We start from the raw sequence: 18,795 nt of genomic DNA, 5'->3' as shown, positions 1-18,795 counted from the left end.
TTCCCACTATTAATTGTCAGCAGGATAGCTTCGAAAGATCTGCAGAAACCAGAATATCTTTCTGCCCTGTTTCACCACAGGACGCTGAATTCACTCGTGCTCTGAATGAATCCTAAAATCCAAATCAAGTAATTTTAAACTATATATCTGTTTCAGCTTTTCTAAAAGTCGAATTCCCTCTCCTCTCGACAGCATGTCATGTCAGTCAATGTTTTAAGAATTAACCGCTACCAATCAGGCAGAGCTGTTCCTTCATTGTGGTTCTTCCTTTCAATTACTGAATGTCGTGGCAGCTATCAGTGATTGGGGATTGATTTGACACCATGCGCAAATAACCTGTGATGACACAGACTCGAGCCCCACCAAAACAAAGCAAAATATCTGACAAGACTGGAGGACAGATGTCATAACAGAGTGATCCAAGGCCTGGAATAGGAAATAACCGGATTACATATCATCCCCACGTATTTAGCCTCTGACCTGCTCCTTTTTCGCCATTAACACGACCATTGCCTTTGTGCTCGGTCCCCTCACCACCAAAAGGAAACATTTCTACATTAAAGACGTTGTAGGCATTTAGAACTATTGTCCACAGAGCTTATGAATGTTAAATTAATTGTCAATTCTACAAATGCATTCAGCTAGTGTTAGCAAATTGACAGGAATTTCCTTAATTAAAATCCTTTAATAAGTTAACTTAGTAAAGCCACATAGCCTTTTGAACAAAGACATTATTAAAGAAGGGAGATGTTTAATCATGTTCTTCAGTTCATCTCTGATTTTTTTCTGGGAAACTCCATAAATAAAGGTGTTTGTGCAACAACTCAAAGTCCTGAGAATGTATCCAGATTGTTCAAGAATAGTAAATGGGTCATTATAATTTTCTTTATAAAATTGAGTATCTGTAAATTGGACGCATATGTATGATACTAACGTTACCATCCATAAACGTATAAAACTACCAGAAATAGCCAGCAATAAGATAATTGATTTTCTTCTGCTCTGCATCTCAGGATCATTGTTATTCTGACCATTGTTATTTCTTCGCAGTGCCCTTCTCACTCTGCTTGCTTGTAAAATGTGCCGAATGGTCATTGCATTAAGCAATAAGATCAAAAGAAATGGAAGAAATGGAGTTAAAATGGTTTCCAACCAAAGAAAAGCGACCCATATGGGTAAGCTATAAAAACGTGATGATATCGAACAGGACCATGGTACATTATCAATTATTTCCCGAGGTTCATATACAAAGTAGATTGGAATGCTTTCTAAAATGCTCAAGGAACAAACCAATGCGATTACCACAGCTGCAGTTTTAGCAGTACAATATTTCGTTTGTAGCTTCTGACAACAAATGGCCACAAACGGGTCAAAAGTGAAAATGACAGTCAACCAGACAGAGCAATCAATGGAGATAAAAAGTAGGGCCAAGTTAAGACAGCAAATTGGAGTGTAGTTCAGAAACGAATATGTAAAATAAGCATCTTTAATCTCATAGAAAAGCACATCAAATATCAGCACAGATAGATCCGCTGCTGCCATTGCTACCAGGTATCGCGTGATGCATTTGGACAGCTCACAACGGCCACCAGAGAGAATCACAATTGTCACCAGATTAGCTGCAATGAAAGGAAGGATAAAAATTACCAACTGTTGAAAAAATCATAAGTCTACAGTTATCTTTTTCTGAATGTTAGCATATTCCTTATACTGTTACTCAAAGCTTCCTGAGGAATGGTGCACTTGACAGGACAATGACAAGGTTCCATATACAAACTCCAGCTGCAAGAGTAGGTCAAGAACTCAGAATTCTGCAGCGAATAAAGGAGAAAGAACAAATAACAAAGCAAATTGCAGCACAGGAACAGGCCCTTCAGCCCTCCAAGCCTGTGCTGATCCAGATCCTCTATTTCAACCTGCTGCCTACTTTCCAAGGGTCTGATTCCCTCTGTTCCTTGCCCATTCATGTATCTGTCCAGATACATCTTAAATGACGCCTTTGTGCCGGCCTCTACCACCTCTGCTGGCAACGTACTCCAGATAATCACCACCCTCTGCATAAAGAACTTCCCAAGCATATTTCCCTTAAACTATTCCCCTCTCAACTTGAACTCATGACCCCTAGTAATTGAGTCCCTCACTCTGGGAAAAAGCTTCTTGCTATCCACCCTGCTTAGACTTCTCATGATTTTGCAGACTTCAATCAGGATCCCCTCAACCTCTGTTTTGTAATGAAAATAATACTAATCTACTCAACCTCTCTTTATATCTACCACTCTCCATACCAGGAGATATCCTGGTTCATCTCCTCTCCACCATCTCCAAAGCATCCACATCCTTCTGGTAATGTGGCGACCAGAACTATATGCATTATTCCAAATGTGGTCAAACCAAAGTCATATACAACTGTATCAAGACCTGTCAACTCTTGTACTTAATACCTTGTCCAAGGAAGGAAAACATGCTGTATGCCTTTTTGACCACACTATTAACCTGCGTTGCCACATTCAGTGTATAATGGACCTGAACACCTAGATCTCTCTGCACATTAATTTTCCCCAGGGCTTTTCCATTTATCATACAGCTCACTCTACAATTGAATCTCCCAAAATGCATCGCCTCTCATTTGCCCAGATTGAACTCAATCTGCCATTTCCCTGCTAAACTCTCCAATCTATCTATATCCTGCTGCATTCTTTGACAGTCCTCTTCACTCTCTGCTGCTCCACCAATCTTAGTGTCATCTGCAGACTTGATAATCAGACCACCTATACCTTCCTCCACATCATTTATAACGTGTCACAAGCAAGAGTGGTTCCAGCATGGATCCCTGTGGAACACAACTATGGGCACAGTTCTCTATTTTGAGAAATTCCTTTCTACTACTACTCTCTGTCTCCTGTTGCCCAGCCAGTTCTCTACACATCTAGCTAGTAAACACTGGACCTCATGAAACTTCACTTTTTCCATCAGCCTACCATAGGGAACCTAATCAAGCACCTTACTGAAGTCCACATGTGTGGCATCTACAGCCCATCTGTCAACATTCAACTTTGTCATTTCCTCAAAGAATTCTATTAAGTTGGTAAGACATGAACTTTCCTATACAAAACCATGCTGCCTATCACAGATAAGCCCATTCTCTTCCAAATGTAAATAGATCCTATCCCTCAGTGTCTTCTCCAGCAGCTTCTCTACCACTGACGTCAGGCTCGCTGGACTACAATTACCTGGATTATTCGTGCTGCAGTCATAGAGATGTACAGTACAGAAACAGACCCTTCAGTTCAACTCATCCACGCCGACCAGATATCGTAACCAAATCTAGTCCCACATGCCAGCACATGGTCCATATTCCTCTAAATCATTTCCATTCGTATACTCATCTAGATGCCTCTTCAATGCTGTTATTGCACCAGCCTCCACTTCTTCTGGCAGCTCATTCCATACATGCACCACCAACTGCATGAAAAAGTTGCCCCTTAGATCCCTTTTATATCTTTCTGGTCTCACCCTAAACCTATGCCCTCCAGTTCTTCACTCCAAACACCCAGGGAAAAGATGTTGTCTATTTATCTTATCCATGCTCCTCATGATTGTATAAACCTCTACAAGGTTACTCCTCAGCCGCCGACAGTCCAGGGAAAACAGGCCTAGATAATTCAGCCTCTCCCGATAGCTCAAATCTTCCAACCCTGGCAACATCCATGTAAATCTTTTATGAACACTTTCAAGTTTCACAACATCCTTCCAGTAAGAAGGAGACTAGAATTGCACACAATACTCCAAAAGTGGCCTAACCAATGTCCGTATGAACGCAACATGACTGCCAACTCCTATTCTCAATGCTGTGACCAATGAAGGAAAGCATACCAAATGTCGTCTTCACTGCCCTGCATACCTGTGGCTCTACCTTCAAGGAACTGTGAACCTACACTCTAAGTCTAACTCTGATTTGCTTGGTCAGAATGCATCATGTCACTTTTATCTAAATTAAATTCCATCTGCCACTCCTCCGCCAACTGGCCAATCTGATCAAGATCCCACTGTGATCTGAGGTAACCTTCTTCATTGTCCGACACCTCCAAATTTGGTGTCATCTGCAAACTTGCTAACTATACCTCCTATGGTCACTTCCATATCATTTATACAAATGACAAAATGTAGTGGACCCAACACCGATCCTTGTGGCACATCAGTGGTCACAGGTCTCCAGTCTGAAAAGCAAACCTGCATCACCACCCTCTGCCTTCTACTTTGAGCCACTTATGTATCAAAATGGCTAGTTCTCCTTGCATTTCCTGAGGTCTAACCTTGATAACCAGTCTCCCATGAGGAATCTTGTTGAACGTCTTACTGAAACCCATATAGTTTACATCCACTGCTCTGCCATCATCAATTCTCTTTGTTACTTCTTTTAAAATCTCAATCAAATTCGTGAGATATGATTTCCCATGCACAAAGCCATGCTGACTATCCCTAATTAGTCCTTTGGTTTCCAAATACATATACACCATGTCCCTCAGGATTCCCTCCAATAACTCGTCCACCATCGACATCAGGCTCCCCAGTCTTCAGTTCCCTGGCTTGTCCTTACCACATTTCCGAAACAGTGGCACGACATTAGTCAACCTCCAGTCTTTCAGCACCTCCCCTGTGACTATCAATGATACAAATATCTCAGCAAGGGGCCCAGCAATAACTTGTCTAGCTTCCCACTTTTCGGATAAAGCTGATCCAGTCCTGGGGATTTATCCACATTTTTGCATTTCAAGACATCCAGCACCTCCTCCTCTATAATATGGACATTTTTCAAGGTGTCACAATCGATGTCTTCACGTTCTATATCCTCTATGTCCTTCTCCACAGTAATCTGCAATGCCGAAACTGGGTACCCATGGGGATGGCCTCAACCGGGACCTTGAGTTCATGTCACACTACATTGCACTGTACACAAACACAGAAGACACACATACACAGACATTGGCATACACACAGAAAGATGCACACACACAGGCATACAGACGTTACGACACATACACACTCCTACACACACACACACATTCCTACAGACACACAAATTCTCCTACAGACCCATACACTCACGCAGACCCTCTCTCATATGCTCACATATACACGCCCACACTCACGTATGCGCCCTCTCACAGACTTATACCCCTTTACACTCACACTCATACATATACACACACTCTCTCACAGACACTCATAACCCCTGCCCCACCTCCACACACACACACACACATAAGTTTGTGGGGAGAATTTGTATTCGCAGAATTACATTTTCTTTTGCTCAAAAACTGCATGAATCCATGTAAGATTCTGTAAATCCATTTTTAGATTAGAATCAGTCTAACCATTGTGGCACAGACAGTCTCACATAGGGCAGCTCACACCTTCAATGCATTATCTGGGCCGACATGACACCAATTGTTAAAGTTCACATGAGACCGTAACTTTTAAATGTTCTGCGATTTATATATGAAACAACTGAAACCAATATGTTCATTCTAAAAGATAAAAGACTTAACAAACAATCCAGGCCTTTTCATTATATAATTTCAGTTACATCACTGTAAACATTTGCTATAATTTCTCTGTCTTATGATCTTATACTCCACAATCACCTGATGAAGGAGCAGCGCTCCAAAAGCTAGGACTTCCAAATAAACCTCTTGGACTATAACCTGGTGTTGTGTGATTTTTAATTTTGTACCCCCCAGTCCAAAACCGGCATCTCCAAATCATGACTTCCTTACTATAACTGCCACCTATCACACGTTGTAAATCTTGTAAATTCCTCATTGTGTCTAACTGTCGCTCCAAACAATCAATGCAATTCAACAGAATTCACAGCCAAACACACTTAGTGCAGACATAATCAACAGTAACATAGAAACTCCCACATCTGACAGGAAGAGCATATCACTGCACGAAAGGCCATCTTTGCTCCTTCATAATCTACAGACCCACACAAAGCACCATCTGTTTTCCCTAACAATACTGCTCCAGGCTAACTTAAGACATATGGTTTACATTCCTTTATAATTTCATCAAAAGACATTTCAATAAACAAATAATCAAGAAAAATAACATACTCTATTCACTGCTAAAGACATGCAGCACGGTTATTCGTTAAAAACTATGCATTTATCTGTCCTGTACTGTGAGCTCCCTCACATAGGTTCCTCCAAGGACAGTTGTGAGTTTCGCTGTTTGTTAATATTTTGTCGTCTCATTCCAATGCTCAGAGATACAAACAGCAAAGGCAATAACTATGCGGATTCACTGTTGTGTCAGTTAGCAGTGTAGTTTTTTTTTTCTCTCTCTCTCTCCTGACCATGTGCTTGATGCCTTTTCTGTCTTTCTTCTTTCTAAAAGTGTAAGTTCCAAAACAATGCAATAGCATATAAAACAGTAATTGCTCCTCCTGGAATTTGTAGAAATTACCTTCTTAAACAAGGGGACAATGTTAGCAATTTCCCAGACCTCTGGAACTTCACATTGTTCAAATATGCTGCAAAGATATCTGTTAAGGCCCCAGCTATTTCCTGCCTCGCTTCCCACAGTAACCTGTGATAGATCCCAACCAGACCTGCAGACTTGTCCACTTAATGCCTTTTAAAATACCCAATACTTCCTCCCTACTTATGACTTGACCTCGAGTAATCAAGCATCTATCCCAAACCTCACCATCCATCATGTCCCTCTCCTCAGTGAAAATTAATCATTAAGAATCTCATCCATTTTCTCTGACTCCACGCATAACTGCCATAATTTGTCCTTGAGTGGGCCAACCCTTTCTCTCGTTACCCTCTTGCTTCTTATATACAAATCAAAGGCTTTTTGGGATGTTTCTTAACTTAGTGTGCTAAAGGTATTCCATGACCCCTTTTAGCCCTCTTAATTCATCATTTCAGATTGGTCCTACATCCCCAATATTCTTCCAAAGCTTCATCTGTGTTCTGTCATCTAGACCTTTTGTATGCTTCCTTTTTCCTCTTAGCTAGTCTAACAATTTCATTTGCCACCCATAGTTCCCTAATCTTGTCATTTCTATCCCTCATTTTCATACAGACATGACTGTCCTGCACTCTAACCAACCTCTCTTGAAAAGCCTCCCACATATCAAATGTGGATTTACCCTAAAACAGCTGCTCCCAATCCACATTCTCCAGCTCCTGCCGAATTTTGCTGTAGTTGGCCTTTCCCCAGTTTAGCACTCGTCTTTTAGGATATTTCTCCCCTTTGCCAATGAATATTCCTAGACATGCAGAATTGTGATCACCATTCCCAAAGTAATCCCCAACCGAAACTTGAACCACCTGGCTGGGCACATTCCCCTTCACCAGATCCAGTATGACCCCTTCCTGAGTTGGACTATTTAAATACATCTCTACGAAACTCTCCTGGAGGCTACTTACACATTCTTCTCCATCTAAATCTCGACCACCCAGTAAATACCAGCCAATGTTGGCAAAATTAAAATCCTCCCATCACCACCACCCTGTTGCTCCTATATCTTTCTGTAATCTGATGACGGGCTTATGCCTGAAATGATGTTTCTCCGGCACCTTGATGCTGCCAAACCTACTGTGCTTTGACAGCACCACACTTTCGACTCTAATCTCCATCATCTGGAGTCCTCACTTTCTCCTCCATATTTGTACCTCTAACTCATGCTCATTATTGGACGGCCTGTAGTACATTATTACTGCACCCTTCCTATTTCTGAGCTCCTCCAATATTGCCTTACTGCTCGAATCCCCCATAGTGCCCTCCTTCAGCACAGCTGTGATATCCTCTCTGACCAATAATGCAACTCCTTCCCCCTTTTACCTCCCTTTCTATCCACTGAAGCATCGATATCTTGGGGTATTTAGTTGCCAATCATGCCTTTCCCTCAACCAAATCTCTGGAATAGCAATAACATCATAATCCCAGGTACTAATCCCTGCCCTAAGTTCATCTGCCTTATCTACTACATTTCTCATATTAAAACAAATACGCCTCAGAACACCTGCGTCCCTTTGAATTACATCATCTGCTCTGTACCTACTCTTCCCCTTAATCATGTTTACTGTCCACTGCCCAAATATATCAGTTCACTCACCTTCCCAGGGTGTAATTCAACCAATCTCACTCAGCTCCTTGCTCTCACCAGTCCCGCTGCAGCTGGAAGATGGAAGCCACTGATTCCATGAGGTAAGTTATTTAAATGGGTGATTTACCTTCCGGCAGTCCCTCATCCTGACTCTCACTGCTCGCGTTGCTGCTTCAGAATGCAAAATTTCCTATTTTCATAATGTTGCCCATTATCTTCAAAGCATAAGTTAGAAATATGAAGGAACTACTGAGCTTGCCTGGATGGGTGCAACTCCAACAACTCTCAAGAAGATCAGCACAATCCAGAGCAAAGCAGGCTGACACCCTATCTAATACTTTCAATATTCATTCCATCCAGCACCACCAATGCACAGTGGCATTTGTGAGTACCTTGAACAATATGCATTGGACTAATGTACGAAGGATCCATTGACAACACCTTTCACACTAGCGATCTCTACAACCGAGAGCAAAAATGGCATCTGATGCATGGGAACACCTTGGTATGAAAGTTCTCCTCTGGATCTCACAATGGCATAGAAATATATTGCTGTTCCTTCATTGTTGATAGGTCAATATTCCGGGGTTTCCCACCTAAAAATACTGTTGCCGCCCCTACACTCCAAGTGCAGCAGTAGTTTACGAATGCAACTCACTACCCATGTCCTCCAAGGCAATTTGCGATAAACAATAATTTCAGGTCTAGACAGTGATGTCCCTATCCTCTGAATGAATAAAAATAAATCCAAAACCAAAATTCAACTCGCTTGTCATCCTTCCACAGCCTTGAGTACACATACACGGTTGCAAATTCACAGCACAAAGACACCAATTGTTTGCTCAGTATCACACTAACACAACATCCTATATGGGCACCTGCCGTCTGGAAACCCAGAAGATCGACAAAGCACAGACTTATACTTATTCCATAGCTTGTAGGTGTGAGATGGACTTAAACACAAAATGATATTAATTGACACAAATAATATAGTTTATGCATTCTGCATGTCAAATGGACAATTAAATTGTTTTCCATATGGATAAATAATCAAATAATCAACGCGACAACAAGGCCACTAAATGTTCAACTTCAAATCTTTAATAATGGAATTGAAAAACTTGAAAGTTATATTAAATATTCATGGAGACTGATTCTGAATTGTATTACGTGGATTACCTGGCATTGTTCTGGTCACAAATCACATCAACAACAGATAAGGCAGAGTTGATGCAAAAGTATTCTGCTGTCATGCCTTCAGAAATATATGATTATACCTATGGAGGAAAAATGTAAAAAGGTCTCTTTTCTCCAGGGTAATAACCTAGTAGGTGCTTTTGTGTTTTAGATATGATTGGTAGAAAGTTCTGTTGCAAATATTAATTTCATTGAGAGTCAGGAGCCATAAATATAAAGTAAATCCTCAAATATCCAATTCCGCAAGGAGGAAAAGATATAAATTAGAATATCATCAGAATGTTGAACTTGCTAGCATAATTATAACACAATTTAAATGTCATGGTTATATGTGGGGGAACTTAAATGAGCAAATGACGAAGATAGAATTAGAACAATCAGAATCGGGATTTAAGTTCATAACCGTGAGAACAGATTGGTATTGACTGTCATATATTTGCTGGACACAGTGAGCATTATAAGGACAATGTAAATACTTGGAAAATGTCTGAAAATACTCATTAGCAGACACAGTATATATGAAGTATAATTAATGTTTCAGAAGATAATCTATTCGTAGTTTTTGATGGTCAAAATACAGGACAAAGACCAAGCAAAAGTGAAAATATTAAATCTCAACAGGATGAAAATTGAATTGTCTAGATAAACATTGATCAAAGAATGATCCAGAAAATCTATTAAAATAATCCACTGCCGGTACAGAGATGTTGAAACAGTCAAAGCACATCATGCAAGTAGGAAGGACAGGACAGCAAAAAAAGCACAGAACTCTGTGGTTAACAACAGTTAACTGAAATAAAATTTAGGATGGCACACATCATGGAAACAGGCCCTTCAGCTCAACAAGTCTGCACTGAACTTCTGAAGAGTATCCCAGCCAAACCCATTATCCTACTATTACTCTACATTTACCCCTAACTATCACATTCCTGAATACAATGGACAATTTAACATGGCAAATTCACCTAACCTGTACATCTTTAGATTGTGGGAGCAAACCTATGCAGACACAGGGAGGATGTGCAAACTCCACACAGACAGTCGCCCGAGGCTGGAATCAAACCCCAGTCCAGGTGGCTGTGAGGCAGCAGTGCTAACTGTTAAACCACCATGTGTGGCATATGACAGATGTTGGGTTAATATTACAAATAAGAAGCAGATTTATTCAAAGAGAAGGGGTAGACGGAAACATGACAAGTGATGAAGATCTATAAGAGGAGATTGATAGCTGATGTCAAAGGGAGCCGAATAGTTTTCTGCAGACACAGAGGTAAAGAGACATGAAACGGCAGATAGACTGAAAGGCCAAAAATGGCTTTACACATGAAGGCACAGAATGTGGCTGAGTTACTTCGTGAAACATTTGCGTCTGACCTTACTAAGAAAGAAGTTGTTTCTACCAAGGTGAAGGAAGGAGGAGGAAACAATCGTAATATCAAATGGGTGATAAAAGGAATGACAAAAATGACATATTAAAAACAGTGGCTGTACTTGAAGTAGATATGTCACCAGAATTGGAATGGAATGTGTTCAAAAATACTGAGAAATCTAGGAGATAAATTTCATGAGGAACAGATGGGTATTAGCAAATTGAAATAGTATTGCATGGTTTTTTTTAGAAGCATCCGTATTACATTAAGTAGAGCAATAGAAATATTTAAAATTAACACGATGGGCAATTCAACATGGCCACTTCAGGAGCACCAACGCGTCGGAATATATTGGTTAAGGTGGACATTGGAAGTTAAAAAATCTATTTTTGAATCATATGGAATCCTGGGATTTAAGAACAGACACATGGAATGCAACAGCCTTGAAGGTATCAAGTAATTTATAAACTGTCTTGGTGTTTAGTAAAATCTTTTATGAGGAAGCAAGTGGATGTTTTCAAAGATGATGTAAAAAGGTCTAGCAGGACTGGGTCCACATACAAGGGACTTTAGGTACAAATATTTGTAAAGCCTTTCTTTCCTTCTTAATTTCAACTTACGGAAACTTGGCAAGAAATGTAATAAATGTGTCCAAAATCATGAGAGACCTACAGTGGAATAAGTGGTAGTATGCACATTGAGAGAAGGGTCCCGTGCCAAAAGACATCAATTGAAGGACACTGACAGACAACCAAGTCTCTACAAAAATGCCAAATATAAATGCTTCGATCCAAATTGAGAGCAAGTTATATAACTACCCATTTCTGACCAAAATGTAAGCATGATAGCATTCTTATTAATATTTTATTGATAGTGATATAACCTGCAGTGTTGAGCAACATTAGCAGCACTTAGAGTAGCAATAATGCTTAATAAAAGTGTTGCCTATAAATATTAACTAAATACAATTACTTACCAGGGATTCCAATTGTTGCAAGAATTGGGCACGAAATTCTTTCTATCTGTATGATTCCTGGCTGTTCCATATTCAGAGAGAAATGACTCTGCATGCTAATGTAATGGACAAGCAAACCTATCCTTCCATTTTCAAAACTGATCTCGTTTATACAGTAGAGGAACTTGAAGAAACCATAAGAGTATTGCACAACTGACATTAATTACAGTCCTTGGAACAAACAGATTAACCCAAGCCTTCTCTACTCCTGCCGACTAGGAAGTAGAATCAACCAGCTCAACATTTTACTTTCAGAAAGAAGAATCCTGGATATTCCTGTGATCATACTTCAACATAAGTGATGTTGATACCGATTTTAAGGCAATAATGATACTGATGCAATTATTCGGAAGACATTGCGAAGGAGCATTATAGTAGATAATTGATGCAATTAATGTAATAAATTGCTCGCGGCATAGTGTGATGGGCAAGTTGTTATATAATATATATCGATTTTACTTATATTTGTAAAGCATGGTTTTCAGGACTTGCATGGACACCCAGGCAATTCTCGGGCAACCACCGAACAGGCACTTTAAACTGTAGACTGCAACATGGATAAACAGAGATGTTGGGTTTCAACATCAGAAGATGTAATGAGATGATAAGAGCGTGGACAGAGGATAGTCAATATGGTGAAGAGTCTGAAGACATGCCAGTTAAGTCTAATAGAGTTGATGACAATGACTCAATGTGGAACAGGAGAGGACAGTGTGAAAGAAATTTGCTATCAGCTGTTATCTGTTAAAGGACCCTTTCCCATGCCTTGGATCAAGGGTAAGCATCCCTGAAGCTGACCTGTCTTAGAAATCATGATTCGGAGATGCCGGTGTTGGACTGGGGTGTACAAAGTTAAAAATCACACAACACCAGGTTATAGTCCAACAGGTTTAATTGGAAGCTCACTAGCTTTCGGAGCGACGCTCCTTCATCAGGTGATTGTCAATCGCTCCGAAAGCTAGTGTGCTTCCAATTAAACCTGTTGGACTATAACCTGGTGTTGTGTGATTTTTAACTCTGTCTTAGAAAGGTATCTCCAAGACTGAAGGCAATGTGACCGAGAGAGGATGACTTTTTTTTTAATGAAGACTAACAACATTTTGGATAACATCAATGCAATAGGAGCATTTTCATTAATATTCACAGAACTTCAACATACTTGATATCATTTTTTCACCCCCACTTGGAACTGAGATGACATTATCTCAGGACACCAACACAGATGTGGCAATTCGCCTCAGAATCCCTTGATTATGTTAGAAGTGAAAGGCATATAACAGCATAAAAACAGAGCAGACCATTTAGGAGATCAAACCTGTCGTGCACCATCAGAGTTCACTGAGGAACTATCCCTTTGCCACTTATTCCTGCTTTTGCCCCATATTCTAAATTTCTGTCAATTAGAAAACACTTTAATTCACAGATCTAATATTTACAATTGTCTGAACATCGCGTCATTGGCAGAAGATATTTGCAAACTTCTAACACTGTTCTGTGTAGATGTGTTCACTAGTTTCACTCTTAAAAAGTCTGCCTTTAACTCTTACTTACGTGATCATTGGTCCTCAACTCCCCTACCAGTGAAAATGCTTCCTGCCTAGCTACCTATGTTTTTTATTGTGAAAATGTTTATCAAATTATCTGCTAACTCGTAAATTCAAGTGTATACAAGCTCAAACATGTATATTCTCTACTTACTATTCAACCCTGGGAATTGAGGTATCATTCTTATTTTCCTTTTTTGCATCCCATTCTTGGCAAGTTGTCTTTCTTAACGTGTAGTCCCCAAAATTGCTCACAGTACTCAACTATGACATTGACTCTGACCTCTAGTTTCCCAACCTAACGGTAAAGTCACAAAAGAAAAACAGTAAAACATTTACTCAGAGTGTCATTTCCATTTTGGTTGATCTATAACTTTACTCCAGATTTTTATCACAAAAAACACGAAATACCTGGCTTTCTATTCATAATTAAATTTAGATTATGATTTATGGATGGATTTTCCATGCGAACATTGTTTCCTAATATTGCTCCTGAATAGCTCAATTCTTCACAGCCCATATTTCCTCTTCAGTGGCTCTGCACCAACCCCAAAGTTATTTTCCTCTATCAAACACATTAGTAGTTGAAAACAAAAATTGCTGGAGATCACAGTGGGTCGGGTAGCATCCATGGGCAAACAGAAAGATAACGTTTCAAGTCAGGATGACTCTTCATCAGAGCTGAAGTAAAGTGCGGAGAGACAGCATTTATGCTATAGTTCTGGTGTGGGTGCGAGTGAGGTGGGTGTGGTGGTACTGGGTGTAGGGTGCTGGTAGAAAAAAGATACTCGTAGGTTATGTTACGTGATCACTTAATGTAAACTATTAACATTTTTTTCCAACAGCACCGTACACATACTACCCCTACCACCATCACTACCAGCTACCCCAAACCCCCTCCCCCTCTGAACTATAGTATTCATACTGCCCCTCCTGTTGTGGACAAGGCAAGACCCCCTCAAAACATTTCAAGGAGAAAGCACAGACCCTAACCTTTCCAGTTGTTGTAAGCAGATGTCATGTGAATATTTCAGGAGTGATGGAGCTGTTCAAATTCCTCGATTTTAAACAAAACAGAATTTATTTACAAGATTACCAAATGAAATAAAAACAAAAGGGAACAGAATATAGAATAACCTGATCTAATACGAACACTGAATTGATTATCTCAATTTAATAACAACATTCCAAAATCCCGAAACAATTTCCATAAACACACCTTGGCAAAAAGGGCAAAATCAAACACAGGGTCTTACGAGAGAGAGAGAGAGAGAGAGTTGGCAGAGAGATTCAGCATGGAACACCTTCTTCCATGTAACTGTTTCTTTGGATTCCCAGCTAACAACTGACCCCACAGCTCTGAACAGACAGAACTTCTAAAACCTAACCAAACTACATAAAACAGGTGGGAACACTCCTTTTATTGTGTAAGGGGTTTCTCTTAAAATTGAAAGCCTTTGCCAGAGGCATTATCTGTTAGCTATATTCAAATTGGCCTGATAATCCATCCAAACCAGCCACATCATGCTCTATGCATTTATGACCCCGCGGAGAAAAACGAAGCAAGGACAATCTAATCTTGTTAAAAGAACAGCATTGTCACACTCCACACTTCACTTCAGCTCAGATGAAGTGTCATCTTCATTCAGAAAGTTAGTTTGCTCTCTCTGCATGGATGTTGCCTCACCCACTGTGATCTCCAGCATTTGTTGTTTTCAGTACAGATTCCAGCATCTGCAACACTTTGCTCCGACATCAACAGTCGAGCGTTTTGTTCAAATCTAATTTTAAATTCGAAATTCCAGGGTACGAAAGCCTAACTTATTAATTATAATATAACCATCTATGTCGAGGTACCATTTTAACACAACTGCACTGTATTTTCTCAAAGATGCATCCATCCGTCCTATGATGTGATGTCAACGCTGCTCACAATAATCCAAGTGAGGTGTCACTGAGGCTTTAATAATTTAATCATGACTTTTATCATTTTTTCTTCCTCTATAGTTAAATGTGAGCCTCTCGTTTGCCTTGAGATTATATTCTGCATAAGCTCCTGTCATTTATTCACAGAATAGAATTTGTAGAATCCTGACAATGTGGAAACAGGCCATTTTGCCCAACAACACCACACTGACCCTCTGAACGTCAGCCACCCAGACCCACTCCCCTATCCTATTCATTTCCATTTGCCCCTGACTCCTGCACCTAAGCCACATATCCCTGAACACAATGGAAAATTTAGTATGGCCAGTTCACCTAACCTGCATATCTTTGGATTGTGGGAGAAAATGGGAGCTCTCAAAGGAAACCCATGCAGAATACCTGGAGAATGTGCAAACTTCACACAGACATCGCCTGAGTCTGGCAGCGAACCCAGGTCCCTGGTGCTGCGAGGCAGCAAAGCCAACCATTTAATCATCTATATGCCTGGTCAACCAGTTTATTTGGATCACTACAGTTTTAAGACTTCAACCAGTTAGAAATTATCCTCTTCATCTTTTATTATCCAGTTGGGTAACCTGATATTTACTGAAAACCATTTCCTACAGTTATTGACGTTCACCTAATCCATCAACAACTCTTTATCGTGACATGTGTCTATGTACATAAGTTACAGAAATTGTCTTTCTGTTGTGGACAAATTTGACATCCTATTCCACTATTCGAGGCTAAATAGAATTGAGAATCTTTGAGACAAAAGAGCAGATCTTTGTAGGACACAATTGTCAATTAATTCCGTAACCACTATTTTCATGAGAATCAACTTTATCTAAAAAAAACAGAAATTGCTGGAAAATCTCAGCAGGTCTGGCATCTGTGAAGAGAAATCGGAGTTAACATTTTGTGTCCAGTGACCACACCAGGCCTGCTGAGTCTTTCCAGCAATTTCTGTTTTGTTTAGATAAAGTTGATTCTCGTGAAAATAGTGATTATGAAATTAATTGAGTGTCAGGCAACAGGGGAAAGAATGCTGGGTACATACTGCTGATATGCCGAATGCAGTTGCGTTATTATTAATTCTAGTGTTGCATCACCCTAGAGATATGCTTTATAATTGAAGTCTACATTTATTGATAGGGTATCTGATGCATTTAAACTTTTAACTTGATCAGAGACAACCATGTGGACTCCTGAGGAGTAGACCTGAGAATGCGAAAACAATTGAGTGCTTTGAAGAGAAGGCAAGTGTAACATAAGTGAAAATGTTTCTTTGTGTATTGATTTCTCGGGGGCATTTAATGAAGTCCATTATAATAGGTTCTTAGGTAAAGTTGGTCAAAAAACCGAATGAAGTGCGGATGCTGGAGATCAGATCAAAACAGAAATTGCTGGAAAGACTCAGCAGGCCTGGCGTGGTCACTGGACCCAAAATGTTAATTCAGATTTCTCTCCACAGATGCCAGATCTGCTGAGATTTTCCAGCAATTTCTGTATTGGTCTGGTCTCCAGCATCCGCACGTCATTCGGTTTTTTGACCAACTTTACCCAAGAGCCTATTATGATGGACTTTATTAAATGCCCCCGAGGAATCAATACACAAAGAGACATTTTCTCTTACGTTACACTTGCCTTCTCTTCAAAGCACTCAATCATTTTCAGGTTCTCAGGTCTACTCTTTAGGAGACCACACAGGTTGTCTCTGATCACGTTAAAAGTTTAAATGCATCAGATACCCTATCAATCAATGCAGACTTCAATTATAAAGCATATCGTTAGGGTGACGCAACACTGGAATTCATAATAACTCAACTGCATTCGGCATACCAGCAGTATTTCCCTCGTGTTGTGACTCAAGTAAGTGCAACTTATTGTTTGAGACATGGTGTGGAGTTGGTGGTTTTGGATGATGTTGCAAAATGTCAGAAGTCATATGACAGTAGGTTGTCGTCCAACAGGTTATTTGATATCATTAGCTTTCAAAACACTGCTCCTTGGTCAGGAAACTTGTGATTGAAAATAGTCCAATGGGTTTATGAGCTAGTGTGGTGTGACTTCTGACTTTGTTTTAAACAAACAGTCGAGCATATGTCCAAATAGCAATGAATTTCTGCACAGAACTAAAAACAGGAAGTGCTGGAAATACTCAGCAGATCTGTGAGCATCTATGGAGAGAGAAAGAAAGTTAATGTTTCAAGCCAAATAACTCTTCTTGACTATTGTAGGCATTGCCAACTGTAGCAATGTTTTGAACAAGGAGTAGTGTCATTTTGCATTTAGTAATAACCACTGAGCCACATTTACTTCACAGCAATTCCTTGAAATCTAAACAGTCTGGCATTTTTGCCTGTAAATTACTCCACACATTTCAATGGGTTACGGTCAGTGTATATGATTATCTCAGTCATATTAGTGGTAACATAAACATTGAAATGTTGTAACGTTAATACCAAGCTCAAAGTCTCCTTCTCAACTGTCAACTATTTCTGCTGATGAACGATCAATCTTCTGGAGAAATAGCCAGTAGGTCTTTCTATCTTCTCATCGTCTTCTTGCAAGTGCACAGCACATCACTTGCATCAATAGCCACCTTCAATAGCTTTGCATAATTAGGTGTGGTGAATAGTGTGCCAGTGGTTAATACAGTTTTCAGGCTGTCAAATGCCTTCTGACAGTCCACTGTCCACTGAAACCTTTTGCATTTCTTTGACAATTCAGTGAGTGGAGTAGCCACACCACTAAAGTTCAGAACAAATTTTCAATAAAATCCATGAAATCGTAGTACTGCTCTTTTCGTCAATGGTATGGAAAACTCCTCAATTCATTTTGTTTTTGTAATCCGTGGCCCAGGAAGGTGACTTGAGCTTTGTAAAATTGACGTTTACCAGGTTTATCACCCAAGCCTGCCTTCTGAAGTTGATGAAACAAGTCTAATATATGTGGCAAATGTTCCTTCCATTTGTGACAAAAAGTCAGCAGACCATCAATGCATATGATACAATTTTGTAGTGTGGCAATGGCCTTATTGGTTAGTCTCTGAAATGTGGCTGGTGCATTTCTCATACCTCATGGCATGACTTTAAACTGTACAGTCCATTTGGCATTACAAAAGTCAAAATTGCCTTCACTCTTTCAGATAGAGATATCTGCTAGTATTCTGTGAGCAAGTCCAACTTAGAATAATACGTTGCTTGTCCTACCTTTTGAACACAGTCTTTCAGACATCGAATTGGATATATATCAGCCTTTGTAACTGGATTGACTTTGTGGAGGTCCACAAATAACCATTGGGTACCATCTGGCTTTGGCAACAATACTACGGGTGAGCTCCAGTCTTTGTGACTCACTTCAGTTATGTCATCTTGGTGCATGCATTCAATCTCCTTTTGAACCAATGCCATCTTTGGAGGGTTATGCCTATAAGGATGTTGTTTAATCAGAACAGCATTCCCTATATCTACATCATGCATGATTAGGTTCATCCCTCACAGCTTATTTCCACATAAGTCCCCATGTAATTGTAACAACTCTTCCAGGTCGTTTCAATTTTCCTCTGGAAAGTAACTCAACAATTTAACCCAATTTTTGACAACTTCCTCATTGTCC

At 39.9% G+C, this 18,795-nt stretch overlaps 1 protein-coding gene across 1 annotated transcript; it reads right to left on the bottom strand.

The window, feature by feature from the left end:
* Positions 1 to 684: 684 nt before the first annotated feature.
* LOC148140702 (uncharacterized) lies at positions 685 to 18,590 on the bottom strand. The gene is made up of 2 exons (XM_087979012.1): positions 18,390 to 18,590; positions 685 to 1,650 (listed from the first exon to the last, which is right to left on the bottom strand). The coding sequence occupies exons 1-2, from the start codon at positions 18,588 to 18,590 to the stop codon at positions 685 to 687; spliced, it is 1,167 nt and encodes a 388-aa protein (XP_087835138.1).
* Between the last annotated feature and the right edge of the window lie 205 nt (positions 18,591 to 18,795).

The sequence above is a fragment of the Chiloscyllium plagiosum genome, unplaced genomic scaffold (genome assembly GCF_037043375.1).
Source record: "Chiloscyllium plagiosum isolate Xiang-an unplaced genomic scaffold, Cpla_swu_hap1 HiC_scaffold_35, whole genome shotgun sequence".
Classification (NCBI taxonomy): domain Eukaryota; kingdom Metazoa; phylum Chordata; class Chondrichthyes; order Orectolobiformes; family Hemiscylliidae; genus Chiloscyllium; species Chiloscyllium plagiosum.
This window is presented reverse-complemented; position numbering and strand designations above follow the sequence as displayed.

Excerpts from the sequence above, each read along its gene's own strand:
- LOC148140702 (XM_087979012.1), bottom strand. The coding sequence starts at position 18,590 with ATGGCATTGGTTCAAAAGGAGATTGAATGCATGCACCAAGATGACATA. Across the intron at positions 1,651-18,389 it reads TGAAAGACTGTGTTCAAAAG|TTGGTAATTTTTATCCTTCC; the intron begins GTAGGACAAGCA and ends TTTTTTCAACAG.